A 27,812-nucleotide genomic window follows, 5' to 3' on the forward strand; every position below is an offset into this window, starting at 1 on the left:
TACCAAGAGAACAAACTGATTTATTAATCAATTAATTAGATACAATATATTTATGGCTATCGCAGGCCGACGGTAATTTGTTCTAACAAAGTGCTAGGCTGCAGTGGCAAACAAACCGGTGCGGTGCTATCCGCCCTTCAGAAGGAGAATTCTCTTTCTTTCTAAGCAGAGACGGTAACATATTGAACGGAATGGCTAACGTTTCCGCTGAAATTTGAATTTGTAGATAGCCGGACCATTTGTTGTCTCTTTCTTCACTTTTACTTTGTGAGTTTTGTCCTGGAAAATAAAGAAGAAAAGATATATTTGCTGGCTTGCAAGAAGAAAACAACCCAACACACTCCTATAAATAAGTCCCTGTCTGCCACTGACAAGACATGAGTGAAAAGTGGTCACTTTCCATTGTTTCCTTGCCTCTGCTACTTGAAAGAATTAGTTTGGTACTTGAGAGATGTCAATGGTATTTTAGAAGAGGCTTGTGAGCATCATTTTGAAGTTGTTTTTGTCCTTGTTGACGTGGTAGGAGTTGGCCTAGCAGATCTGACTTTCTAGCCTTGGCACAATTGGAATGCTTCATCTCCTCGCTTTTTCCATGCTAAAGGAGGATTGCTTATTGTTAGGAATTATCTGGAAACGTCAGTATAGAAATCAGGGTGAAGAAACACGTCCATACCGAACTAGACCTAATAACCCTAAAGAAACAGAGAACCAGAACTAAATCCCTCACCAGAAGATCTTTACGTGTTTGGATTTTCTGCGCGACGACAAACATGGCCTTTTCTCTCTCAATGCGCTGCTTCAGGAGGTCGTACTGATTCTTCCTTTGCTGGGCTAATTTCTGCAGGAAAAAAAGAAGGCATTTTTAAGACAGAGAGAACAAAGAAACACTATGGTCCATAACCGACCTATTCTGAGGCACTTGGAGCTCACAAGCATTTTTAACATTTTTAACTAATAATAATCATATTAAAGAATGCTGTTTAAATCCCGTGGCTAGATTCCAGAGAGCCAGTTTAACATCTTGATTCTCATACTGGAGGTTTTCTAGTTAGGACTTAATTCTTTGTGCTTGCTTTAATCTCCTAAATCCAAACACACACACAGAAAATCGACCCTCTTCTAACCCAGTTTAGATGCTGTGTAACCTCCTTCACTGAATGGCTGGAATTTCATTTTTCTAAATCCTTTGTATTTCAATGTTGAGATACCCGCAAGATAACATTTAACTCCCCAATGAAAGGGGGAAGAAAAGAGAAAGACCAGAGACCAGTTCCTGAAGTGCTCAGGAACTGCACAGAGGCCTCCCAAAATGCAGCTTGTTTGGTCATGTTTACCTAGGAAGAGCGGATGGCTTTCCCAGCACAAAAATGGTATTACTGCAGGTGTGATTTCAGTAATTAAAAGAAGGAGAACAGCTCCCAACATGCTTAAAATATGACTCAGACATTTAGAGGAGAAAACCTGCCAGTCTACAACCCGTCCAACTGCTTTACTGAGAAGCCAAGCCGAGAAAGCTGGCAAGAAAAAAGGGACCACTGGGTGTTTGTTACCTGACATCTGGGTCACAAACCAGCAGGTTGCAAAGTTACCAATCAGTAATTTTAGATGCTTTTATTTTTACTTGACACATAGCAACTGAAGCTTATAGGATTGCCCAATATATCTAAACTAATTAAGGGATATTTAAAGCCCAGTGTAGCTACTTCTAGGACAGAAGTGCTGTGATATTAAAACAGCGGTATCAAAGTTGACTGCGTAAATAATTCATCCTGAAGGATCATGGAACACTTTAAATTAGGAAAGCTGGGAAGTGAGACTATAACTCAAATGTCTTTAAGAAGAATCGGGGAAATACACCCCGAATCTCAAGCCACTTCAGGCTGAGAACCTGGCTGCAGAACACCAGGAAATCAGAAACCAAACAACAGATACATCTGTGTTGGAATAAACTTCTCCTCATCACTGTTCAGGGGTGCAAGGGCAGACTGAACAGTGGATGCTGAAAGAAATCACACTTAAAACTGCAGCAAACTAATGAAAAGATAGTCCTGTGTCATTGTAACGGAGGAAAAATATATCAATTTTGCCAAGGAAACTGCCTAATCATATCAATACCATTCTTTTCTGGCCCATACGTCACAACTGTTGATTTATACAGCTGAGCAAGTTCTCTGTGTCCATGCAGATCTGACTGTAGGCACTTGATGATCAAGTGACATCCACTACAGCCCGTGTCAACAATAAAAATTCTAGGACAAGAGAACAACTTTGTTCTCTCCACAATGGTCCAACAAATCCTCTTTAGTGCTTAAAACATTAAGAAAACTCTAATACAAATAGTGGCAGTGCAAAGTACCTTTAAGTGGGCAGGATCAGTAGCTCCTTTCAGTGTCTCCTTCTGCAACGTTGCGATGGTCGGTCGGTTGTACACTCTGTCCACGAGCTCCGGAACAGTATCCAGATGAGTTGCAAGATCAAACTCCTGAACTATAAATATAAATACATTTAGGAATAAAATCACATGGACTTCTTGGACTAACGCTCAGCAAACCCTCCAAACGTGTAGCTTAAGTACAGTCAGCACTGGAACCCCCAGCAACGCAGCTCCTGCAGAACTGAGGTCTAATCTAATAATCAAAAGAGATTTCTAGAGCAAGCACCGTAACGCTTTCATCAGCCTACAACAAAACTTCTCTGAACAAGTCTTCTGACGACACCTATTTAAATCTCACCTTCTTTTTTGGTGTCCAAGAAGAACACGTGCTTGTTGGGACTCTTCCCCTCAGCATCCAGGAGATGGAGCTCCGACTTCAGCCTCTCGATTTTCTACAGCAAAGCAAAGTTTGTGTTTTGCTCCACACTCGTAACAAGGCAAATCATTTATGTTTTTAATCCGCGGAGATGGTGTGTGGATCAACATAGAGCAGAAAACATGTTCAGAAGTGGGTCATATTTCTGCTGACTGGCTGCTACCATATTCAAACAACCCACTTCAGTAACAATAATCCTCAATTCTTTATAAATATGAGAAGCAAGAGTACACGTTTATTGCCTGAAATTTAAATAAGAAATTGCCATGTTTCATAATAATGCATAGTATAGTTTTTGTTATTCAGTATGCCTTTAAGTTCTATATAGAGCTCCACTGACATTTTCATCTATCATTTCCAGTAGGACACAAATCAGATTTCACTAAACATAACCACAATAGCCAACAACAACAACAACAAACGCAATAAGGAGAACAACTCTGAGAAAACTAAAAAACCAGAAAAAAAGTGAAATATTACCTTGGCTTCTGCCACTCTTTTCATTTCCACATATTTAATATCCTGTGTCCTCATCAACTTCATCTGTTCGGGAGTCGCTTCATTCTTCGGCTGCTTTATTACATGAACTCCATCCTACAACCAGACAGAACACAGCACGTGCAGACAGACGCCGTTCCAGCTATAGCGTACTAGGCGTCCTAATAATAAACGCAGAAGAACCTTTTTGTCCTTTGCTCCTCGTTCTCTTCAAAGCCTTCCACAGGCACCAAATCATGTTTGCTAATTCATAAATTAAAAACTAAACAAGGCTGAACAAAAGAATACGTTACTTAGGGCAACAGTGTAACCCTGCTTGACGGTAACGCGGATCCTCACCCGGAGCTGCGTGCGTATCATTTTAAAGTAGAACTCATCAGGATTCTTGTCCAGAGCTTTCTTCTGGAGCGCCCTGAGGGCATTTTGCTTCTTGCGATAGTCACTGGGGGGAAAAAGAAAACAAAACCAGGAGTTGCTCAGCAGTTTCTCCACGTTCGCAGCCGCTGGGGTGCTGGCTCCTTCCAAGCGGGGCTTTGGGACAGCAGAGGAGGCTCCGCATACGGAGCTGGACACCAACAAATGGCTTTGGCTTTACAGCTGGGCTTAACAGCTGGAAGTGAACGGGGTCTAACAGCGTCCCCGGAGCAACGGAAGCGCGTTCACCCGTCCTGCAAAGCTCACCGGGCTGCTTAGGACTCTTAGATCTCAGAATTAGGCTCTAAAGGTGGATGATAACGCTTCTGCGTTTCGTATTAACCACAACTGGACATTGTGACAAATTGCTCCACGGAAAGGCCTCGGACAGGGACGTGCCGGAGGGGGTTTGGGTCATGGTTGGACTCCACGATCTTGAGGGTCTTTCCAACCAAATGATTGTGTGCGGGGATCGCTCCCGGTGACCCCGCGACCGCCGGTACCGGCCACCCCGCTGCCAACCCCGACTCACTCTGCCCGGAGCCGGTAGTCCTTCTTCTTCTCCAGCAGGCCCAGCTTCTTCCGCGCGGCGGGCTAGGAGGGAACACAGGGACAGCGTGTGCGGCCGCGCTCACCGGGGTCACCGCCGCCACCGGGACCCCCGACCCGGCCCCGCGCACCGACCTGTGCCCGCTCGCGGTGCTGGCGCTGCCCCGACTTGGCGGCCTTCCTGAAGGCGGACGACATGGCGGCGGCCTGCGCTCCCCGCCGCGGTGCCGGTGCCGGTGTCCCCGGTGTCCGTGCCCGGTGTCCCCGGTGCCGCGGCCGCGCCGTTCAGCTCCGGCCACAGAGCACGCGGCGGAAGGGGCGGGGCTTCGGGGTCAAAGGTCGCGCGCGAGGCTCACCGGGCGATGGCGCCGTCTCCATGGAGACCGCCGGTGCGTCCCGCGGGCCCGGCGCGGCACCGTGCGCTGGGAGCCTGGACCGGCCCTTCCGGAGCGGGGCCGCTGCTACTCGGCGGCCGAACCCACGCGGGAGTCCCGGCCCGGGCGGGAGGGGCGGCGGGAGCGCCCGGGCCGGCTGGAACTTTATCGCGGGAAGGACCCGCCTGGAGCTCCCGGGCTCTCGCTCGCCCCGTGCGGCCCGGGCGGGACCCGCAGCGCCGTGAGGAGCCGGCGCTGCCGGGAGGGGGAGCCGCGGGGCCGGCGGGGGCAGCTCCGCCAGCCAGAACCGGGACGTTCGGTGCGTTTTTCCGGTGGCAGAGGAGCCCGCAGCCGCCCGGCGCTCCCGGAGCCGCCGTTCCCCGTTCTGCAGAGCAGCGGGGCGGGCGGGGCGGGCGGGGCCGGGGCGGCCGCTCGGGAGCCGGCGGGGAAACGAAGGGTTTAGCGTGGGGCCGCCGGGGTCTCCTCCGCCGGGGTCTCCTCCGCCGCGCACGGGGAACGTCCGGCAGGGGCTCCGGGGCGGGAGGGACCGTTCTGCCCGCACCCCCCCGGCGGAACCCGGTCCCGCAACGAGCGGGTGTGCGGGGCGGGCAGCGGGGGCCCAGCCCGCCGGCCCCGCCCTCTCCCGTGCCGGGCGGGGCCGGGCAGCAGCGCCGAGCCGAGCCGAGTCTGCCCAGCGCCGGCCGAGCAGCGAGCGTGCCCGGGACACCGACCAGGTGGGTCAGACAGGCCGGGCGGGCGGCGGCGGGAGCCGGCGGGGAGCGGACGCTGCCGCCGCTTTGGCCCCCGGGCGGGTCGGGGCGGCAGTGGGGGCTTCCCCGGGGGAGCCGGGGGCTGGACGGGACGGTCCCTCCGCGGCGGGTGCTCCCGGCACTGTCCGGGGACGGGGCATCCCCGGGGGACCCCGGCCGGGTTTGCTCCGTGGTTCCCCGGGATGTGGCTCCCTCGGAGAGCCCCGCTTCGGTTTGTCCCGGGAAGCGCAGCTTGCCCCGCTTTCTAACAAAAAAAAGACAAAAAACCTTTCAGCCTCTTCCGCAGGCTGTAAAGTTGCAATGCTTAACCTGTGTTTTATTAAGAAAGCGCTGAAACTCTGCCCAACTAATAAAGTTAGAAGTAAATCGAAATGAAATGTTCAAACATAGTATAGAGATTTCTTCAGCACATCCTAACCGGTTGCTATGCTTGCAGAGAATCCCAGGGTTGGTATGGGGAAAGGCTACACAGTCCTGGGGTTTTCGTGTAGGTCTTAAACAAAGGCTCAAAAAGCACAGTTTGGATCTCATTGTTAAAAAATAGCTCAGCAACTCTTCATTTTCTTTCACTGGACACAGTTTTGTTTCAGACCGTTACGTTTTCTTGCAGGTAATGTTCTCTGGTTTCCAGTTTTGTCAGTGTTTTCTACTTGCAGTTAAGTTAATCGCTTGGATCTTTCATGAGAATTCATGGAAACGTTCAGTGTACTTCATAGTTTGCCTGGGTTAGTGGGAATTACACTTCTAGCTGCTATGGAAGTGTGATTGTCAAGTATTGCTTTACTGTGTGGTTTTGAGAAGCATTTTCTTGGCTATTTCCTTAGGAGTCTGCTATTTAAATACCTGCGTTTGGCTGGAGTAGCGTTTTTCTGGTGTTCACAAGGGTGTTGTAGCTGCCACATTTCCCTAATTTGCTTTGTCAAAATGTGGTTTAATGTCCTGCTGGGGAGGCCAGCAGCAGGAAGGGGCAAGTCTGACATTCCTACTGTCTTATTTTTGTGCAATTTTCTTTCCTTTTGCTAGGATGGAGACCGTATGGTTCTCTCACTGGCCACTTCCTTAGAGGCACAGAGTTGTGAGCGTTAGTTTAAGTCTTACCAAGCCAGGTCTGTAATTTTGTATGCTTTTAAGACTGGTGGCATAGCATAAGAGACAAAAATACAGGCAGTATAGTTAGGTGTGGGCACTAATTATAGTGGATGCTTTACAGCAAATGTATGGGTTTGGAGGAGAACTCTTTAAAGCTGTACCCAGGGAGTGGTGGGGACACACGGAAGGCAGGGTGGTGGTTGGAAATATCCAGAATTCCCTTGCAGGAAGCCCCGTGAACAGTTCCATGGTCTCGGCTTCTCCAGCACCACCGTCTCTCCACGTTGGATGTTTTTGAGGGTAAATCCATGCGTTTCCCCCGCCTGCGGACCAGCATCCGCGGAGCCGCGCGGTGACCCGTGTGCCGAGGAGCAGGCCGGTTCTCGCTCTCTGGGCGGACGGTAGGTCGCTGCCGTTCCCTCTGCGGCGTTCGCAGCCATCTGCAGCGCGTCTGCTGTCAGCTCCGCTTCCTGTTTACGCGGCAGTTCGGTTTCGAGCGGGCTCTGAAACAGCCCCGGTGTCCCAGGACGCAGCCGGGTGGCTCAGCCTGAGATCATCCCGGGGAAGAAAGGCAGGAGGCATTGTGGTTGCCCTGATCACACACGCTTTTCTTCTCCTGTAGAGTTTGATTCTAGAGCGCAAGCAGCTACACCTCACTCCTTAGGGGGCTTGGACTATTTCTGCTGAAATAGGTGCAATTTTGATGGCCTAACTGGCAAAATTCAGAGAGAACTTAGTGTTATTTCCAGTGATGTCATGAAAACAAATGTAAATGTTTTATGCTGTTAAAAAAAGAAAGAATAGTGGTGAGTCTTTAGCTACAGCCGGAAAGAAAAATGCTCCATTCTGTGGAGATGTAGTTGCTGAGAAAAGTCCTTAGTCTTTGTTTCTTCTCTTCCTTCCGTTTTGCTCTGATTTTGCCAGGTGTAAAACACAATTGTCAGCAGTTTACAGGGAGGGGGAGTGTCAGTTTTCCTGTTGAAGAAAATATCAAGTGTCTGATTGTGAAAGGAAAGGGGAAATTGAAGAATGTCACATGGCTTCCACCTTCCTGTATTTCATCCTAGCAGAAGTGCCTCTGCCGGGTGACTCACTTTGTGTCTGTTGATATCTGCTGAATGGAGAACAGCTTTAACAAATGATTCTGCCCTTAGTCAACAGGAGCCCACTGAGAGGATAATATTACCCTGGGAGGAATCATAAAGACACGTCCATTAGGACTAAGTTAATAGTTAATCAAGAGTTATTTAGAAATGTGATAGCGCAGAATCCAAACAGCAATGAAATTTATGTTCTGGTTCTTAGTGCAGTCTAACTTTGGCTTTAGTTGGCCCGTGGTCATCTGATTGTTAACAGTAATTCATGTCATTTTTAGTTGCCTCTGAATATATTACTGTAGGTTGTCCTGGGCCTGCAAACTGCAGAGTTCTTTTATATAAAGCATTTTGAACTTCTCAAATACAAAGAAAAGAAAAACTTAAATCAGCACCATGGATAAATATTAATTCTAGACCCTTCTGGTTGGTGTCATTGCTGGACGAAAGTTTGTTGGTGTTTATGCCTAAGCTGGCCAGTGCTGGTTCTGTTCAGGAATATAGTTTATCTTCCAGCACCAACCTGGTGGCTGATGCCAAGGGCACCATCTCCACTGCTTCCTAACTTAGCTGTGAGTGTCTGGGCTGGAAGGCAGAGGGTTGTGCTGTGTCCACCCGGAGCTGCGAGCGGTTCCCTGTGCGTGGGGCCGCGGTGCAGGTGACGGGACAGCTGGAGCTGTGTTCCCTGCACACGCGGGGAACGGGACCTCTGAATAGCTCAAGGAAACTCTGTGTTGTTGGAACGGCCGCAGATCTGCTTCCCTAGTGCTTCCTTCAGCACATGTTACACTTGACCCTGCCAGCACTAAACGCCAATAGGAGTCAAGTCATTGTCCCCAGTGGCAGATTAAGCTGTTTGGCCATTGTTGAGAGTCCAAGATTTTCCTCTCTCACCCTGGTTAAATGACTGCTTGGATGTGCAGCCAAAGCAAACATGAGCTAATAAAAAATGTAGAGATAACAGATACAGGCTAGCTGTTGTGGACTAAACAGGCGTGCGGTAGCACAAAGACATGTGCGTTTTGCTTGCATCTTCTCCGCTTTAGTTTTGAAGCTCGATGACCTGATAGAGAAGTGGTACAGATCAAGTACAGGGGAACTGTATTTATGTGTGTCCTCTGAATAAGAAGGTCTGTGATGCTGCCGAGGATCCAGCGCCTGCCTCGCACGCTGTGCTGCCAACCCCAGGCTGGCACCTCCTCACCTGGGAGCTGGAAGCGCTGTGGCCGCCCATGCAGCATCCAAATACTTCCCTGTATTCCCTCACAGGCCATTTCCTGGTTGGCAAGGATGCATTCTCAATTGACTTGACTTTTCATTTACTCAGTACACAGCCTGTGAAGGCCGTTGCTGGAAGACAACATTGAGGTCAGTAGTCAGCGGTGGGGCTGTAAGGAAGCGAGATATCTGTGTTTACCAGGAGTACCTAAGCTTATGGTAAAGAATGAGACTGGGAGAGGATCAAAAATATCTCTGTGCAGAAGCCACTGTGGGGTGATGGGATTTGGATTGTCCCCGTGTCACGTTATAAAAGGTGCTGAAGTGAATAGCTGGAGAGGTCCTATAATTGTTGTGATATACAACTGCTGAAGTGCTTGTCTGTTGCCAACACGCGTAATCACTGTGTGTCTGAAGGTGGCTGCAGAAGGAGGTTCTGTGCTCTGCTCTCCTCTCCCGAGGGCTGCCGTGCCATGGGCTCTGCTGGGACTGTGCGGTTTTGCACCCTGTCCTGCAGCCTCTTCAGCGGTGGAACGGCAAGCGGTGATCAAAAGGTTATAGAGAACCTGAGGACTGAGGGTGCGATATGACATTACAGGATTAAAGGCTGCCGGGCAATAATTACCATGAACGATGCAGACAAGTCCAGATCTAGGAACAGTTTTTCCTCTTTCATCCCAAGCCAGTCGTGGCTCATGCTGACAGCACACCTGGAAATGAGGTAACCGAATACTCTGCCCACATTGTTCAGATTAGCTGGGCCTTGGGCACAGACGTAGCGTGTGTTTTCTCTGCTCCTGGGCAACCTTTGTTCTCCTGCAGCCAGGAAGCCTTGCTGATGAAATGAGACAAGACAGGGGCTTCTCTTCCTTCCTTGGGAAAGACGCTCCCGAGCCACCTGTGGTCTGACTTTCCTGAGAAACACTCTTTCCAGCTGCGGAGATCTTTCTGCTATTGAAGTATGAGGCAGAAATGCTTCCAGTGCTGCCCGAACATGTTATTTAGGTCAATCGCAAGGAAGATGCCAACATGAATCAGAAAAGGAGTTGGAAGAGGAGGAAAGTCATTAGACGGCACCTTGATATCTCCTGCCAATGCAGGATTTTTCTCTGCCAGCACAGAAGCACAGTTAGAGATCATGTTCATTGTCCTCTCTGTACACTCCTGTAACTATGAGTAGCTGGACTGGAAATGAAAGAGAAGTCTGCAAACAAAAGCCTTGCCCTTATCACTCTGCATCAGTGCACCTTCTTCCTGGTGTATTAATCTCTCTGAAACAGAGAGACAGAGCAAGGTCTCTTCTTTATCCCTCTGGAAAACACGGTACATCAGAATAATTGCTCTGTGTCTGTTTGGGGCAAATGAGTCTCCAGAAGATGCTTTTGTGGAGGCACAGTCATTATGACACATTTTTGTGGCGAGTGCTGGCTGGAACAGCCGGGTGACGTTCCCAGCGGGTGACGTTCCCAGCGGGTGACGTTCCCAGCGGGTGACGTTCCCAGCGGGTGACACCGGCCGTGCCGCGGCAGCACCGGGAGCGAAGCAAAGCCGACGGCCGGACCGCGCTGGGATGGGTTGTGGGCTGAGGGGATGTCAGCGATGGTGGGAAACCTAAAAACGTCCCGCTGGGCAGGGCTTCCCCTTCCCAGAGGAAACCGCCTGGATTCACCCATTGCTCCACAGGGACCTGGAGGCTAAAACAAATTATTCTTGCACAGTAGAAAACATTGGGACCAAGCTTAACTGATGAAGCAATTTGCTTGCTTTTAGCCTCCAGGACCCTGGTCCCTCAGGGCTTTCCAGCGTAGGGACTTGGGTTGGTTTCCCAGAAGGATCCTCTTGGGTGTGCGCTGTTGGCAACGCTCTGGCTCGTTACTGGCTGTTTCATTTTTCCAAGACCCAGCTCTTGTTAGCTTCGTTCTCACAGTATTGTTTTCTTTCTAGAAGAAGCTTTTGCTGGCTCTCCTGAACTATCACATGGGAATTGCTTACTAGCTTAGATTTATTTTTTTTTGTTTTGACCCAAAGCTGCGCTTTGCTCCCCTCTGTAACGCTGCCAACATCATTTCCAGTCTCTTTTAAACATATGTTTTGCAATAATATCTAAACTCTTGGCTCCAAATAACTGCCTTACAGAGAGATTCATATCTCTTAACAAAGGAATTGAGAAGCAAATAGTGAGAACAAAAGCAACATCTTGAGAGCCTGTAAGACTATCCTGACCTCTCCCAAAGGTCTCAGCCTTGACTCCAGTGTTTCACTAGCAGACGGCAGAAATTGGGGTGGACTTCGTTTTGCATAGTCCTCTCCCCAGTCACGGCGTTAGCTGGAAATGTGCTCTGCACGTTGTTGCCATCTGGGCTTGACTGTGCTATTCTTATAATCTCCAGGGAGTCTTTTCTAGCGGAGCGCATCCCTGATGGAAGTTCTCTTTGGCTGACCTTGCACTGGGGCTCGTCTTAGTAGCGTGGATTTTTGAGATCTGACAGCAGCATTCTTCATAGGAAGAAAACCAGCTTGGGAGATGTTTTGTCCCGGCTGGGAAAGGTCTGTCAGTCGCCAGCTGCATTCCCCAGGTATCCAGCGGGGTGTGTGGTAGCAAACTAAAGGGTGAGGAGGTTGATATTAACATTTTCAGAACTTTCGGAGAAAATGCTACAGGAACGCAAAGGCCTTCAGAAAACCAACTGAAAAATTGCCTTTGCTTTAGATGGGAGAACCAGATGTGCAGGTGAGAAGGAAGTTGTGCGAGGCCGTTCAGTGAATCAGCAGCAGCGGTGGGAGCGTTCCCCCGATCTGCTGATATTGCGAAGCTCCTCCTTGGTTTGCATCAGTGTGCGCCGGGGAGGCTGCGTCTGATGTGCAGCAATAGAGACCGATGCTTGGAGAGCTGGCGTCTTCGCGCTGTGCGTCTCGCACCGTGCGCTCACGGGCTCGTGTTCACTTCTGAATCACACCGTGCTGCTCTCGGGACGCCTTCACGGTGGCCACTCAACACCGAACCTGCAGCACCCGTTTGTCTCCTGCTCCTCCTGTCCCGGTCGCTCTGCAGTGAAAAGTCTCTTTCCTCGGCCTCTCGTGCTCTGCGTCTGCACCGGTTGGAGCTCATTGTGGCTGCTTCTCATCAAACTCCCAGGAGAGTTTGTGTGATGGTCCCCAAGAGGCTCCTTTCCCCGACTGTCCCGTCGCAGCTTCGTCCCTTTGTGTTCCCGCGCTGGGGCCGGGCAGCCCCCCTCTGGCTCTCAGCAATCTTAGTGCAGTTAGACCTGGCAGATGGAGCCCGTTACCTCACTCCACAAAAATGCTTTGTTACTGAGAAAATGGAAACTGTCTGAGGTTTGGGAGCTGAATGGAGTCATTGGTGTCTGTTTTAACCGCAGTTTGGTGGTGACTGCTGAAAGTTCCCCTCTCCAAGCATTCCGTTTTCCTACACCCGTAATCTTCGTGTCATCAGAGAGCTGCGCTGATTTAACTCGTTAGCTGAGCAAATGCCGAACGCTGCTGCACGCTCTGCAGAACCTTCGCTGAAATCTCAGCGTCTTCCAGCAAAAGAGCGATGGCCAGCCAGCAAATAACCCTTTGCAAACCCTATGCATGCTAAGCCAGATCCAACTCTTTTGATGACCTCAGCTGTGCCTCTTGTTTACTCGATTTTTAAAAAGCTGTATTAAGATTGTTCAGGAGCCTCTTGTATAGAAAGGGCATGCACGGAGGCTTATGTTTTGTAGGGGTTTTTTTAAACAGGTATGTGAATCCTACTTCACTTTGATCGGTGATTTTTAAAAGTAGATTTCAGCACTGGGAATGTGGGAGCATAGGAGAAAGAATAAAAGTCAGGATTGGATTGCAAGCTGGTTTTCATATTGCTGTGAAGAATGACCTAGTACAGAAGAGTGTTAACCTAAACACAAGGCTTGTTTTAGCCAACAGATATTTGTGTGCGTTTGTGGAACTGTGGCATCTGATGCCTCCTGCTGAGGAGGTTGCATAAGCATTATTCACCAGGCACCCTAACAGAGCTGAAAGCAGCAGCGTTAGCTTTTTGGAAATCAAATGAAAGCTTTATTGATGTATTTTTAAACTAATGAATCTTAGCAGGCCAAATGAATGTCTTCCAGCTGCTACAGATGTTTTCTACATGACTAAGTATTTTGGTGCATAGAAAAATCTAGAATAGTGGAGCCACAAGATATTAAATATTTAATTATTACCCTGGAATGTAAATACGGCTTTGATATTTTGAATTTGTTTACTCAAGTTTCAAGCGTTTGCTTAGGAACTCATCAATTAATATGGTTCCGATCTTGTTATCTGGGAAGAAGAGTGACTACTCAGCACCTTCTCAGCATTTCTTTTACATATCGGAGTGGGTTTCAGTAACAGGAATTTGCTTAACTAGAGAAATAATCCCGGCTGTTTCAGGCGGATCCCAGGGTCTCAGTGCTTTAGCCGTAATGAACTATTTCCGTTCTAGATCCCTGCTTGCTGTGGGTTTACAGCGTAACCAGAAAAACCCTTTCCAGGCTGAGCTCTGCCTCCCGAGCTCTTTGGGAGGCTTTGTAATATGGAACACAAACTGTAAAAACAATCAGCAGCTGATTTTTCAAGCTGCATCTTACCGGTTTAGAGCCCATTCTGGACGCACGTTGTTCCTGTAGCTTGGAAAGCAACCTTGTTTCTCGAATGACGGGGATATGTGCTGCATCTCAGGAGGAGAAAGATGGACAGGGACTTGGATCTTGGTTCCATTTTTAGTTCTCCCAGGCTCGCCTTGTGCCAAAACCCACCGAGGTGCAAATCCCAGGAGGGAGATAAAATAACTCCCTGCCCTGCAGGTATTATAAGGATAAATAATGTTTTTGCTGGTGACAGCTGTTAGGGAACTGAAGAAGCAACAATCCTATGAGAGGTACGGAATGCTCTTGCATTTATGATCTTGCACTGGCTCATCATATATATTTCTGTTCTTTGCAGTAGGGAGTCAGGGAGATAAACTGCTTTCCAAGTAAATAAACTAATTGTTGGATTGTGTCCTCGAAGGAGGATTAGTTATTCTCCTCTGCCTCTTTTCTCACCATGTGGAAATCTTAACTGGAAAAGTCAGCGTTTAAACGTTAAGGTGTTTCAGTGGCTATCTTTATCTCAGCGAACACTTCATTTCAATAAAATTGCTGCGATTCCTACCTCAGAAGGTTCTGGAGTGCGGGGAGTAATAGTGGTACTTACTGAAGAGTCATTAATAGGAAAAGGTACACAGTGTGTCGCATGTAACTCGGCCAGGAGAAGTTTTATTTCTAGTATTTCTCAACCCTGTGCGAACATGATGTAACTCCCAGGAAGATTAAATCTGGCCCCTTGTGCTTGTGTAGAAGTCTGGATGGGTTGCTTTTGGAGAGCCTGAAGAGCTGCAGAACCAAAGGCGGCTCAGGCTGGGGAAGGTGTTGGACCAGGCGCACAGAGCGTGTCGTGCTTTGTGCTCTGTGAGACTGTTACTCAACCGAGAACAATGGAGTAAGTGCTGTCAGACCCTCGACAGCTTCGAGTTCGAGCTTTAGGAGAAGACACAGAGCAGAACTTGGAATGGAAGTGGAAGAGGCCAATCCAGAGACTTTGGGGAACTGAGCCCCAAGTGGATCATGCTGTTTGAATAGCACTGACCCGTTCCAGTGGAAATCAATGATTTCTGCCTCCTGCCTCGTTAGCACCTGACGTGGTAAGTCAGGCTAATAATGGTATTAATTAGCTTTTCACTTTCTGTTAGGAGTCTTGCTTGTTCTCTTTTTTCCTGTCATGGTGACATTGAGAAATAGACGGGTTTGCAAGCAAAATATATCTACACAAAGTCAGAATCGGAGTTCTTATGAAAACTTCGAGTAACTTGAATGTAAGTATCCAATTTCCAGTCACAAGTAATGACATTTAAACCTCCGTAGGAAATGCAATCCCTGCGCTGATGTCACCCCCGGGGGTTATGATGCGACCGCTTTTGTTTCTGGGCAAGCACTTGAGCGTTTTGCTGGCGAAGTGATGATTTATTGGTGCGAGGCTCAGGCTGGTGGCACCTGCTCTCGCCGTCCGTCCCTGCGCTGCCGCCGCGGTGCCGCCGCGGTGCCGCCGGGCTTTGCGCCGCTCTGTCGCGTTCGGCCATGCAAGGTAATGGAGAACCGCTCCGGCTTTTTGTTTGCAGGGGTTTGCCGGTGTAGGACAAATAGTGTGGGAACAGCGTTTTTGTTCTGGTCGCGTAGAACAGAGGGAGAGCGATCAGGGTGTTGATGGTGTCTTGTTGCAGTGAATCCCATGTTCCTCCATGTGTAGCTGTGTGATATAAAGGCATTCATAATTTTGCCAGCATTTGTGCCTCTTAATAAAGCCGTTTCCACTTTTGGATGTGTCACCAGTTTCCCTTCCATAGGTGCCACCAAAGACTCTCCATCTCCAGGAATGGAGTGGCAGAAATGGGAAAGCGCATTGCACATCCCAATCTTCTTTTTAGTTCTTGGGAGGCATTATTTCTTAGAGGTTTTATGTAAAAGATGTGACGTTTATAACGGATGGGTTTTATTATTTAAAATGTGCGGTATTTAAGAGGAATTTTTAAAGGTGCCAGTGAGAAATGCTTTAGCAATGAGATGGATTTGAAGGTAGTTGGCCCTGTATAGTAAAAGTAAATGACACCTGATGACCAGATCAGGTAGTAGAGAGATCTTCAGCCGCAGAAGAAGGAGACGTGTTTCAGCTGGACGTTGGCAGGGCTGAAAGGAGCGGTGATCTTCTCAAGGATCCCGTTTGTCCCCGTCCTGCGCTCTCTCGTGCTGCCGAGGCTGCAGCTGGTGCATACAGCATCTCCCCGGCAACAAATGATCTTAGTTTTGTTTCGGACCGCAGGCAAACACTTCTCGGGATGGTAACCCGAGACAATTTGTCTTTGCCAGAATTCAGTCCTTCCCCAGATTTAGAAGCTGCTCACATGCTGCGGGCTCCAGCGCTGGAATTGCCTTTGCTTGCAAGGACACCAGCAGCTGTAAAAAGCGCTTTAGACAGAGACTGTCCTGACATCTCACACAAATAACACAGGTGGAGAGGCCCCTGGTCGGTGGTTGGGACGGTGGGAGAGAGGCTGCTGGGCACCCGAGTGTCACCGCAGTGTGTCCCTGTCACCTTCCTGCCTTTCTCTTCTCTCCGCTGGTTTTGCGTGCAGGTCAAGAGCCCCGAAAGGCACAAAACTGCCAGGGTTCCAATGCGGGTTACCTTTCTCAGTCAGTACATCCGCCAGTATGCAAGAAACGAGATACAAACGCTTATGTTTGCGAGACAAAGAATCAGCTTGGGAAAAGGAAATATTTTGACCAAATTTGGTGAAAAAATTCACTTTGCCCTTTAAGTGATAGGCGTGCATTAAATAAATCATGGCTGGTTTAAATGTCTTCTCTTGCTACTGGCTACTGTAAGTTGTTTTGTTTATTAAAAAAAAAAAACAACCTGAAGTTGAGCAGAGCCTAAATCAGCATAGAGCGGTCAGGCTTTATGGAGACAGTTTGAAGGGGTTGAGCTCAGACCAGGCGGGTTTGCTGTCCATGTGCTCTGGGGAGCAAGCCACAAGCAGCCCCTCCATTCCCTTTATGTGCAAAACACAGGGATAACCTCATCAGTACCTTTTATTCAGGGACTACAAAAAGCTTTATAATCACTAACTTAAATTACGTATCACCTCAGCAGTAAGAATGGCTTCATCCTCAATGTAAAGAACAGCTGCCTCTAAGGGACAGAAGAGTGAAAACTACAACGTAAGGCAAGAATTGGAAGAGAACTCTTGGGAAATGGAGCGGAATTCCTTTGTTTTGCAGCGATTTCTGTGCTGAGATGCACAGACTCCAAGAAATAGCAACTAGAGCAGTCAGATTATTTTTTCTGCGTATCGGACGCGATGTCTGTTTGAATTGCGAGATTCTTGTGTGCTGAGCAGATCTGAGGTGAAGGTAACTTGGCCTCAGTGTGCAGTTAGTCATTTCCTGTCGTGCTTTCACATTTGAGTTCTAGTGTACTGGATATGACCTTTATTTCATGGGGCAAAGAGATTTTGAAACATTATTGCTGGAGCCCTGGATTTGTGCGGTTGGATAAGCAGTCAGGCATTTGTATGGCTATGGGCCAGCTTTGGTGGGTTCCATGGGCATCAATCAGTGCAGTCCAAAATCAAACTTTCGTTGTTCGATTATAACCCTCACAACATGCTTATTCTTTGGGATTCCCTTTTTCTTTCTGTAATAGGGCATTACGGAGATCTCTCTGGGCTTCTGCGTTGGGAAGGTTTAGGACATCCCAGGGTCTGTGCCTCAGAGTCCTCTCGTGAGTTTGGGGCATGGATGCCCTCTCCTATTTTATCTTTGTGGGCAAACGCTTGTTTCTGGCAAGCACTGACTTCATGCAGGGGGCCTTGCTCCTCGTGCAAGATGGTAGTTTCAGTGAACAAGAAAACAAGCTACAACAAGCAGGTTAATGAAGCACCATGTATACCAACGTTAGTTTCATGTGCATTTATATATATTCTCGTGGTGGCTTCCTTGATGAAACCTCATCCAGTTACGATCCCTTCCCACCACGTTTTCTTGTCCATCACTTCATGATGACACTGGCAAAGAGGGTTCACAGATCAATTATAGCACTTCTGAGCAACAGGCATTTCACTGTCCAGATTGGCTTCTGCCTAGAGCTGGTGTGAAACCTGGGCTCTGCCCATTCATTTGTTTTGTATGGTTGATGACTATCAGTGGTTGTTTTGTGTTCTTGCAGTGCTGTTTATTACCAGTAGGATGATGGTTAATGAACGGTCTGCTCAAAAGGTCTAAACGGCCTGTTCAGCTCTGCACGGGCAACATGTTCCTCGATCTTGCCCAGTTTTTTAGTTGAAAGAGGAAAACCGGGGGAATTTGTGGCTTTGGCACATGGTGTGATTTGTTGAGCCCGCACTAGCTGGTGGTGCTTTTGCCGGGGCTGTTGGGGCTGAGCCGCCCCAAGCAGACGGGAATTGTGTGCGTTCTGCTGCGGGGATGCAGTGTGAGTGGTGCAGTGCAGCACTGGCAGCCACCGCGGCGGCACTGGAGGTGCTGGGCTGTGCTGGTGCTGTGCCCCAGGGCTGTCACAAACGAGGACAGCCTGAGGATTGTGTGCGCTCGCTCTCGGTTCCACTGGTTTTGACACCAGCATTGGCATATCTGAACAGGACTATATCCTTCTCTCTTAAATGGGATGACTAATGTGCTTGAGAGGAGGAGGGAGCCAGAGTCCAGAAAGCAGCAGCATGCTTGTTCCTTCCTCATTTTTGCGAATTGATATGAGCAGCGGTTTCGCTGGACCGTGACTGTCGCTCCTCTGGTCACACTGTGACCAGTCACACTCCCTGAAACGTGGCTCCAGCGTCTTTCTGCGTATTACGGTCATCCTGGCCAGGTGAGGTCCGTGGCTGTGCCGATGGTCCCTGCGAGGACCCTGCCCCTGAGCATCCCTTGGTACTGGAGGTTTCGGAGCTGTCTGCGGAGGTTCGGGCTGGGCGGCAGCTCCGGGGCCAGATCCGAGGGCGGGAAGTGACTCAGAGGCGCTGGAGCCAGCGGGTGAGGGCGTGATGCAACACGGCTCCCACGGTGCTGCGGTGCCCTGCCGAAACACCCGCACCTTTCTGGCAAAGTGCCTCACCTGAGAGCAGGATCTGCTTTACCAGCAGATGGGGGGTGTTGTTCCCACTGCGCCAGGTCTACAGGTGCGCTCATGAGTTTGGGAGCAGAGCGAGAGGTGCAGACAGAGGCAGCGGCGTGAGGATGTGCAGAGGAACCCCCGGGGAGCCCCTGGGCTGGCCACGCTGGCCCCGGCTGTGCTGTGCAGTGGCCATGAGCAGATCCACAGCACTGCTGTCAGGAAACGTGGACTGAAAACGTTCCCAGCCTAATGGAGGGGCTGGAGCTGCTCCTCGGAGCAGGCAGCTGCTTTCCCTTTTAGGGTCGGCAGCAAGCAGAAACAATTTCAGGCAAATTCCAGGACCCATAATGGTTCTGGAAAGCCAACGGGAACAAAAAGCGTTCTTCTCCTCTTCTGACCTTGGAGCGCATTGAGGACTGTCTTCCAAAGCCTTGTCCCTTGACGGCTTCATCCTTACATGGGGAGCGCTCGCCTGTCCCGGCGGGTTGTGCTTTGCCTGTGTTTAGGTGTGACCTGCAGCCGCACGAGCTGCGCTCAGGGCAGCCCAGGGAGACGGGAATAGGCAGGAACCTGACAGACAGTGAAAGGCAGGTCTGTTCCTGCGTCCTGGAAGGATTAAGTGTTTCCCTTGGGTTGCTCTGGGATCACTTCATGGAGCAGCTGGTTGTGACCTGACAACGAACAACAAACTGGTGTGAAGTTACACAGGGTTATGGGTTCATCGTATACATGAGACCTCTCGCCAAAGGAGTTTGTTGTGGCAGGAATCACCTCAAAAGGCTGGTTAAACTCTTGAGTGATTGCGTGTAGCAGAAAGCCTGGCCCTGGACAGTCTGTACGGCCTCCTTTGCATAATAAGTCCCGAGTTTATAGACACTAAAATTAATGTAATAGTCTCTGGGGCTGTTGCTAAGCCATCTGCTCTCTTGTTGCGGACAATGACACCGGGGTGGTGTTAGGTGTATGTTATTCTCTAATTAGAAAGTGGACTCTGCTGTGTGTCCTTGACAAATTGCTGACCTTTCTCATACGTGAAGCTATTCTCAGCTCCGTTCCAGACTGATCAGATTTGCATCCTGGAGCACTTTAAATGTTGTTTGTGAGAGGAGCTCTTGTTCCCAAAGCTGTTTGTTCATGGGCACAGGAGAGGAACCGAACTTCCTTTCCTCCATGAGCATGACTATATCTGTCAAAGGGAGAGGGTAAGCAGCTGGCAGACATATATCTGGTGTTTATTTTTGTCCTCCGACAGCCAGCAAACAGCTGAGAGAATACCCCGCATCCAGCTCCACCGTCCCCACGTACAAGGCACCTGCTCCAGTAGACCTTGTCCCACAGGGACCGCAGCCATCTGGTAATGGGCAAGCGAGCACTTGGCCACTGCAGTCCCGCCGCTTTAGGGCAGCACCTTGGTTGGTACTTGAAGGCGTTCCTTGCATCAGCCTCGCACGCAGCGAGCGTGTACAGGGTGGCGCAGGCTGCAGTGTGAGCGCGTGCTAATTAGCACGCACAGTCACTGCCTACGTTGTGCCTTCTGAATCTGAGCCTCAATTAAAGACTTCTTTTAATCCACGTTAAAACTCCACCTCTTTTCTTCATGAATGGAGACAATTTCCAGGTTCCTCATCACAACCACAGTAAGAATTGTGGGGTTTTCTACTATTTCTTTTACTCTTTCTTTTGTCCCACCTTCGTCTTCTCTGTGAACTTGGTCTCCGGCAGTGCAGTGTCCTCAGGGGTGAAGATGCAGAGTTTGCTTTGGCATCGCTGAGACACCCCTGCCCAGCACCGCATGCAGGAGCAGAACAAAGAGAGCAAACGGCTTATCTAATACAAATAACCCTGAGCAAACTTCCTGGGCCCGTTCATTTTTTTTTCTGTGGAAAAGGCAGCGCGGAGTCTGATCCCCTGCGCTCCCACAGCAGCCTCGGCCACGTGGTGCTCCGGGACTTGCTCTGCTGGCCACCCCGGTGTCGGTCACCCCGACATCTGCCACCTGCGCCCCCCAGCCCGCACAGACCCCGCAGCCTGGAGAGCAGGAGCCTGGCGCACACAGCGTGGAGCAGGCATAGGCAGACTTTGGGGAGAAGCCACTCAAAGCGGCGGCAAGCATGGCACGCTGCTTTAGGGTGTTCCTTGGTGCTGGCCAAGGGGTCCTGGGGGCTTAGCAATGCCAGCTGCCCTCATGGTGGAGGAGAGCAGGACCAGCACTGCCAGGAGCGTGTTCCTTGTTTTGAGCGTGGGGACCGGGGCTCGCAGAGGGACAGTGAGTGCTTGGAGGCTGAGTCTGTGTCACTGGTAGAACCCAGGGCTTCTCCATCAAGCTGCTTTTCCTTCCCTCACGTTCACGTCCTCTGACCCCATGTTACAGGACCACAGAGATAAAGCGCAGCCCATTTAGCAAACATGGCAGCTCCCGCTCTGGCGGTACCACGGCTCCCAGGGTAGGAGCGCTCGTCAGAGGCCCTTTTATTACAGACACACCTTGGAAAGTTCCCTTCGACAGGGCTGGGAGGAGGAGAGTTATTAATTTGATTTTCATTCTTTGCCAGAGAGAAAGGTCCCGGGTGGCTGCAGGGAGCACAGGCAAGTGGGGCGGCCGAGGAGGAGGCGGGTGAGCAGCGGCCAGGATCCCCATGGGTGCTGGGGCTGTTGGAGCTGCTGCTGGGGGGCGAGCACCCCTGGGGTGCCCCGGAGGGACAGGGCAGAGCTGGGCAGCAGGTCCAGCTCGAGTCCTGGCACCCCCTGGCTCCCTGGGGCAAACTGTGCGGGAGGCTGTGGGGTGGTCAGCGGGGCAGGCGACAGCCGGGTACCGAGAGCATCTGAAAAGGGGCTTTGTTCCCCTGCTGCTGGTCACGTAGGCATCTGGGAACACTAGATTTATTCACCGGCAGTGCTATCGGCACATACCAGGCCTGACAACAGCTGGGAGCTGTGTGGCTTGACCAAGAATAGCCCTGGGGAGCTCGGTGCTGTGAGTCAGAGCTGTCTGGATCAGCTCCTGCCCTGGGGCTGCCTGGCCGGGGAGCCCCGAGAAGGGAGGCAGGGGCTGGGGTGAGCTCCTGGCCCCATTAAGTGCTAAACTGTAGACCGAGCCATAATAGCTCTTTCTGAAGTGGGTGGGTTCATGAAGAAAACTGCAGCATGCGGCGCTCTGCAGCTGACTGCTCAGCTGTAATTCCATGGGCTTGTCTACACTTGATAGCGACCTGTATTAAAGAAGGGTGTGATTTAGCAAGTGGAAAACTCCATATTTAGGAATAACCAGGTTAAACCAAACAGAAGGAACAACATGTGCAAAAGGGTTCGCTGGGATGTGGCTTCATAGCCGGGCACAGCGCAGGGTGCCTGGTTTCTGCTCCCCTGTGGAGCAGCTGCTTGGAAGTTCTGGAGAAGTTCCAGAATCCACAGCGATGACAGCCCCAGCAGGCAGAGCATCAGCTCACGGCCATCAGGAGGAATCCTGCCGCTGGTCCAGGCTGTGCTGGTGGCTGAGCGGGGGTCTCTGGTGTGCCTAAGTGCTCTGGCTGTTGAACTTGAGTATAAAGCCAACGCAAGATTCCTCCCAGGCCCCAAACGTGCGCAGGCTCTTTTGGCAGTGCGAGCAGTCATGGAGCAGGTGCAGCAGCTCAGGTCTGTCCTGTCCCGACAGCGGCTCGTTGTTGGCTCAGCGCAGGGACTCACGGTCCTCGTCCTCTGGAGGTGGCAGGGATGTGGCGGGCAGCGTAAGCTGACACTGACCCAGCGATTCCACGGGTCTCGCAGCAGGTGAAGGAGGCCCTCAGGCTGGCACCATGACAGAGTGCTTCGACTGCGACAACTGCAAGGAGTCCTTGTACGGGCGCAAGTACATCCAGATGGACAACGGCCCGTACTGCATCCCCTGCTACGACGCGCACTTCGCCAACACCTGCGATGAGTGCAAAGAGCTGATCGGCCACGACTGCAGGGTGAGGACGGGGCCCCGCGGCTGGGCAGGGCGGCTCCCTGTGCCGCTCGGTCCCCCCCTCACCTCGCTGTCCTCCCCAGGAGCTGTACTACGAGGATCGCCATTACCACGAGCACTGCTTCCGTTGCTTCCGCTGCGATCGCTCTCTGGCCGATGAGCCGTTCACCTGCCAAGGCGAGGAGCTGCTGTGCAATGACTGCTACTGCAGCGAGTTCTCCTCCAAGTGCATCGCCTGCGAGAAGACCGTCATGCCAGGTAGGAGCGGGCGGACTCGAGCGCTGCAGTTTGTTCCTGGTCCCAGGGCTGCAGGGTCCATCACCAGGGCAGCAAGGACGAGAGCTGGATTTCTGCTCTCCTGCCACGCTGTCACTGCACAGAGCGGGCCAGGCTCTTGGCTTGTCTGGCAGGACAGCAGGATCCTGAGCTGCGATCACCAAAGAAGACCATTCCCCTTTGTCATGGGGAAGCAGGCTGGGGAGGAGATCACAAAGGGTTTCCTGGGTATTTTCTGGTGTGTGCTGATGAGAAGGAATGACTGATGGGGTGTGTGTGTGTGTCTCTGCAGATGGCCTGAGGCAAAGGAGTGTCTTTGCTTGGCCATTCTGACTCCATCTTCAGATATGGGTTAGGACAGGCGGGTGCTGGGGGCACGTTCCTGCAGCCTCCCCTTGGAATGGGGGGGTGGGCCTGGGGCTCCCCACTCCAGCTGCTTGTGGGAGGGTGGGCACAGAGCGGTTGTGCAGCACCGCAGCTTGTCCCGCGCAGCCGTGCGTGTCCCCTGCGTGTGCTGCTCCCTCCTGTCACAACGCGTGCGGCTCTCTCTGCAGGATCCCGTAAGCTGGAGTACAACGGACAGACCTGGCATGAGCATTGCTTTATCTGCAGCAGCTGCCAGCAGCCCATCGGGTCACGGTCCTTCATCCCAGACCAGAAGGATTATTACTGTGTCCCCTGTTACGAGAGCAAGTTTGCTCCTCGCTGCACCCGTTGCAAAAAGGTACATCTGGCCAAACAGCCCAAAGCCCTGAGTTCTCTGGTCCAGGGACATGCTCCCTGCTCCTCTTGGAGCCGCAGCAGAGATGGGTTCAGGCGCCAGCACCCCTCCCGCTGCTGCTCTGCACTGCAGCCCGTGTCCCTGTGCGTCACCAGCTCTCTTCCTGCAGACCCTGACCAAGGGAGGAGTGACTTACCGGGACGAGCCGTGGCACAAGGAGTGTTTCGTCTGCACGGGCTGCAAGACCCCGCTGGCTGGGCAGCAGTTCACCTCCCAGGATGACAACCCGTACTGCATCAAGTGCTTTGGGAATCTCTATGCCAAGAAGTGCAGCGCCTGCACCAAGCCCATCACAGGTGAGCACAACAGCCTTGGTCCTGGGGTGCTCTGCAGAGCAGGGTATGACCAGCCCTGTTTCCAGACATGGTGACTTCTCTGGGTGGAGCTGCCCCCTTGATTGTACGTGTTCCTCAGGCCCATACAATGCTCGTACTTGTCCTTGCTCAGGTGTCTCCAGGCGCTTGATGCCCCCCAGGGACACAGGCAGGGGAGTGCAAGGTGCCCTCAGGCGTGTCCCCCCCAGACACGACTGCAGCCGCTTTCCAAGGAACCCAAAGAGAGAGTATCTCTGTTACAGAGGCCTGAGGGTGAACTGTGCCCCTTGCAAAGAATTCCCTCTGCCCAGGGGTAAAGGCTCCCAAAATGACCCCACACAGTGTGATCTCTTATCTCCAGCTTGGCTTGTTTGAGACTGGTTGCCATGTCCTGTGGAAACGTTGCTCATGGACAGGGAAAGCCAGAGACTCCCAGCCCCAGCTGGAGCAGCAACTGCTGCAGGGGCGTCTGGAGCTGTTGTCCCTGCCTAAGCCAGGGGGAGCAGGGGCTCCTCTTCTGCAGAAACCCTTGAGAGGGTCTGGCCGCCTTCCTGTCCTCCCCCACTTGGCCTTTCCCTTTGCAGCTCTTGTCTCCTGCTGCTGGGAAGGCCGGCAGAGCCGTGAGTCAGCGGGTGACTCAGAGGGTGACTCTGGCTGAGGACAGGGCACCCCGCTTCCCATCTGCTCCTTATCACTTTGTCACAGTTGTGGGGAGAAGGGGGTCACAGCCCACGAGCGCGGCGGCTGCTGGCAGGGGAAGGAAGCTGCCCACAGAGCCATGGAGGAGCCCGGGCCTGGGCTCTTCCCAGGGTTTCACCAGCACCATCCTTGCAAGGAGCTGCCAGGGGCCCCGACAGCCCCCTCGTTCGCTGCCATGGTGCAGCTCCGTTCCTGCTCCTCTCTGGGGAGAAAATAGTGATTCTGAGAATCTCAACCCTACAAAATCCAGTGCGAAATCATTTTGTTCCTCTTCCCCCATGAAGAGTGGAGATTCGTATTTCAGATGTGTTTGGTCCTGGGGTGTTCGGGTGCCACAGTGCAGCCAAAGACCTGACTGGGAGTCAAACGGGCCAAAACCTGGTCTGTGCGGGAAGCTGGTCCCGGTTTCCCCAGGGGCTCTAACGCTGCGCTCTGTCCCTCCCCTAGGCTTTGGCGGTGGTAAATACGTCTCCTTTGAGGACCGTCACTGGCACCATAATTGTTTTAACTGCGCCCGCTGCAACACCTCGCTGGTCGGGAAAGGCTTCATCCCTGACAACGATGAGATCCTGTGCCGTGACTGCAGCAGCGACCTATGAGCCTCCGAGGACACCGTGGGGCAGGGCCTTTCTCTATTCTTCAGGGTCTTTGTGCCAGACGCCCCCACAACGTTCCAGGGGCCGGGCACAAGGCACAGGAGATGGGGGCTGACCCCAAACCGCGGTGTGTGCAGGGGATTCCTGTGCCCCTTCCTGAAGGCTAGAGTACGCTGTGCTATGGCTCTTTGCAGAGTCAAAGCTAAATAAAGTTGAAAAAGGAGCTTCAAGATCCCCCCCCATTATTTACTCTTTCTTTTTGCTTCCTGTCTGACCAGGCATGAGCTGAGCAAAGGGCAGCAGCAGCTTCAGCGTTGGGTGCTGGGTCTGCATGCGTTTGCTCGCCTGGCACAGCGCTGACTTTTCTCCTTCCCCATGTGCTTCCCGCGCTCTGTGTGATGTCCGGCAGCAGCTCCTGGTCCCCGTGGCGTGGCCGTGCTGCCTGCGTGGCGGGCGGTTTGCAGCACAGCCTGTGCGTGCGGCTGGCGGGCGTGCAGGGCCCTCCGTGCCCCGTTTGGAGACACCAGGCTGGAGCGTGGCCAGAAGAGCGTGTGGCCTGCCAGATGGGACCCACCGGGATTTCTGTAGCCACCTCACCATTTGCGGGCCAGACCCTTTGCCGTGCACGTCTCTGTGGAGGTGCTCTCACTCGGATGTGGATGAGGAGCTCAAATCGCTTGCAGGTACCCCCTGCCCGCCCTGTTCCTGTCTATCTGCACTGTGATCTCCCGTGGCTGCCCCTGCGTTGTCTGGGCTGGGGCTGGTGGGTCCTGGCCACTGGTTTCGCCCCTAGATGCACTGGGACGCTGGTGGGGAGGGTCTGCAAGGGCTCCCCTGGCCACATTCGTCCCTCACTGTGTCCCAAATTAAAGCAAAGGTGACACCTGGGCTGCCATGCAGAGGGACTTTGGAGCTCCCCAATCCTTGTGTTGGCCCTGACTGTGCAAAATCAGACACCTTGAGCCTTCCCAAAGTCACCCCAGGGCTGGAGCCGTCCCTGCCCGCCAGCTGAGCTGGCTCTGGTCCCCAGGGCCCCTCTACAGTGGGACACTCACGCTGCCTTGTCTCTACAGCCCTTTTGCTTCTGTCTTGCTGGGGCACTTGTGCTGACCCTGCTTTCCTGCTTACACAGCCACGTGCGTTTCCCAAAGCATCTCCTTGTGGGTTTATTTTTCTCTTTTGTACTCTTTTTTGTCATGAATATCTGTCGTTTTGTAACCAACCGCAGGATGAAGGGGCTAGCCCTCCCCTCCCAGGCCTCACAGGAAACAGGAAATGTTATGCATGTTGAAGTGTTGTTAACTCTGTATGCGGATCCTTGTTAAACCCTTGTTTGAAAGCTTTGATGCAGGTAAATCAGAGTTTGTGCGTTTGCTATTCTGAGGAGCTTGGAGCAGTCTCTAGAAGGAAGTGTCCCAAACCTCAGCCTCCTGTGTATTTCCTACGGCTTTATATAATAAACCGTTCTAGTGACGCTTGCTCTCCTGTGTTTCTTGAGCAGCAGGCGCAGGGCAGAGCGCTCTGTGCTGTCTTGTCCTCGCCCTGACCCTGCGCTGGGGCCGGCAGATCCCCGCAGGGCTCCTGCTCCCCTCCCCAAACCACAGTCAGTCCCGTGGGTGACGGCAGAAGAGCAGCAGCGGGTTCCCGGTGCCTGTCTGTCCGTGCTGGCTGTCCGTCCGGGCAGGCTGTTCTGCGGGACGGGCCCCAGCAGGACTCAGCGGGTGCTGGTGCCCCCGGGCGGGCTGTTGGGCCGGGCTCAGCAGAGTCAGGACTCTGCACGGCCGCGGGAACCCATATGGCTGCGATACCGAGTCATATCTCGCTGTGTAGATTATCTTCCTTCCCGTTGCGACATGTACCCCCTGCGTACACGGGCTCTCGGGGGGAAGTTTGGTGGGGAAGTCGCTGTCGTCTCCACTCGAGGTGGAGGGACTGATCTCCTCCTGGCAGCCTTCCCCACAGCCGTGTGTGCTCATTACTCACTTTTATCAACCAGGGAGCCATTTATTCCCCCAACATCTGAAACTACTTTCCACAGATTCCTTTACATTTACAAACAGCTGCCCCAACTTCCTCTGGGCTCGCCCGCCCTGGCCCCCGGCCCCTCGCTCCATTCCCCGGCGCAGGGCCGGGCTCCATGGCTGCTGCTCCAGCAGGACGGGCACAGCCCGCCTGGGACCTCAGTGCTGCCTCCGTCCATGCGCATTCTTGGCTCGTCCAAAAGCTCCTGCTCTGGCAGCTAACGGGGTTTTAAAAGCGAGGTTTTTGCTGCTGTTGTGCCCTGCGCCAGGCTCTGGTTTTGCTGCGGCTCGGCCCCGAGGGTGAGCGCGCAGCTCCAGCCCGCGAGGTTTCCCGCTGAGCCCGTCCTCCGCAGCAGCGCCGCAAACCCTCGTTTCTGCAGCGCTGTTTCCAGGGATTAACCACAAAAGGTTTCTGTACAAAGGGCCCCCGGGCTCCTCTTTCAGTCAGCCTCAAGAGCCTCACGTTTTTAGCCAAAAAAGGAAATGACCCAGCTGCACGTAGCATTGGAACATCTGGATTTTATCCCTGTCATGAATGGGTCATGGCTACGCATGGCCCAGAGCCTGATTTACAGGAGGGGGAGGGTGATGTCATGCACAAACATCCCCCGGGACTCCCAGAGTGCGGGTCTAAAACAGTCATGAAAATATTATTGAGCACGGGGAACAGTGC

General features: G+C 52.1%; 2 protein-coding genes across 10 annotated transcripts; one reads left to right on the forward strand and one right to left on the reverse strand.

Moving 5' to 3' along the window:
• UTP11 (UTP11 small subunit processome component) lies at positions 1 to 4,614 on the reverse strand. Its single transcript, XM_065041439.1, has 8 exons — positions 4,407 to 4,614; positions 4,255 to 4,316; positions 3,648 to 3,750; positions 3,291 to 3,404; positions 2,733 to 2,826; positions 2,357 to 2,487; positions 728 to 838; positions 1 to 279 (listed from the first exon to the last, which is right to left on the reverse strand). The coding sequence occupies exons 1-8, from the start codon at positions 4,467 to 4,469 to the stop codon at positions 196 to 198; spliced, it is 762 nt and encodes a 253-aa protein (XP_064897511.1). The 5' UTR covers positions 4,470 to 4,614; the 3' UTR covers positions 1 to 195.
• FHL3 (four and a half LIM domains 3) lies at positions 4,593 to 26,592 on the forward strand. Of its 9 annotated transcripts, XM_065041436.1 has the most exons (7): positions 5,006 to 5,379; positions 6,732 to 6,905; positions 22,272 to 22,456; positions 22,536 to 22,710; positions 23,283 to 23,452; positions 23,619 to 23,805; positions 24,970 to 26,592. In XM_065041436.1, the coding sequence occupies exons 3-7, from the start codon at positions 22,301 to 22,303 to the stop codon at positions 25,119 to 25,121; spliced, it is 840 nt and encodes a 279-aa protein (XP_064897508.1). In that variant the 5' UTR covers positions 5,006 to 5,379; positions 6,732 to 6,905; positions 22,272 to 22,300; the 3' UTR covers positions 25,122 to 26,592. The 9 variants fall into 9 exon arrangements, with proteins under 9 accessions (XP_064897501.1, XP_064897506.1, XP_064897508.1 ...); XM_065041429.1 differs by lacking the exons at positions 5,006 to 5,379; positions 6,732 to 6,905 and adding an exon at positions 4,593 to 4,660; XM_065041434.1 differs by lacking the exons at positions 5,006 to 5,379; positions 6,732 to 6,905 and adding an exon at positions 4,847 to 4,964.
• Positions 26,593 to 27,812: the final 1,220 nt, after the last annotated feature.

Source organism: Columba livia, chromosome 26 (assembly GCF_036013475.1).
Source record: "Columba livia isolate bColLiv1 breed racing homer chromosome 26, bColLiv1.pat.W.v2, whole genome shotgun sequence".
Classification (NCBI taxonomy): Eukaryota; Metazoa; Chordata; class Aves; order Columbiformes; family Columbidae; genus Columba; species Columba livia.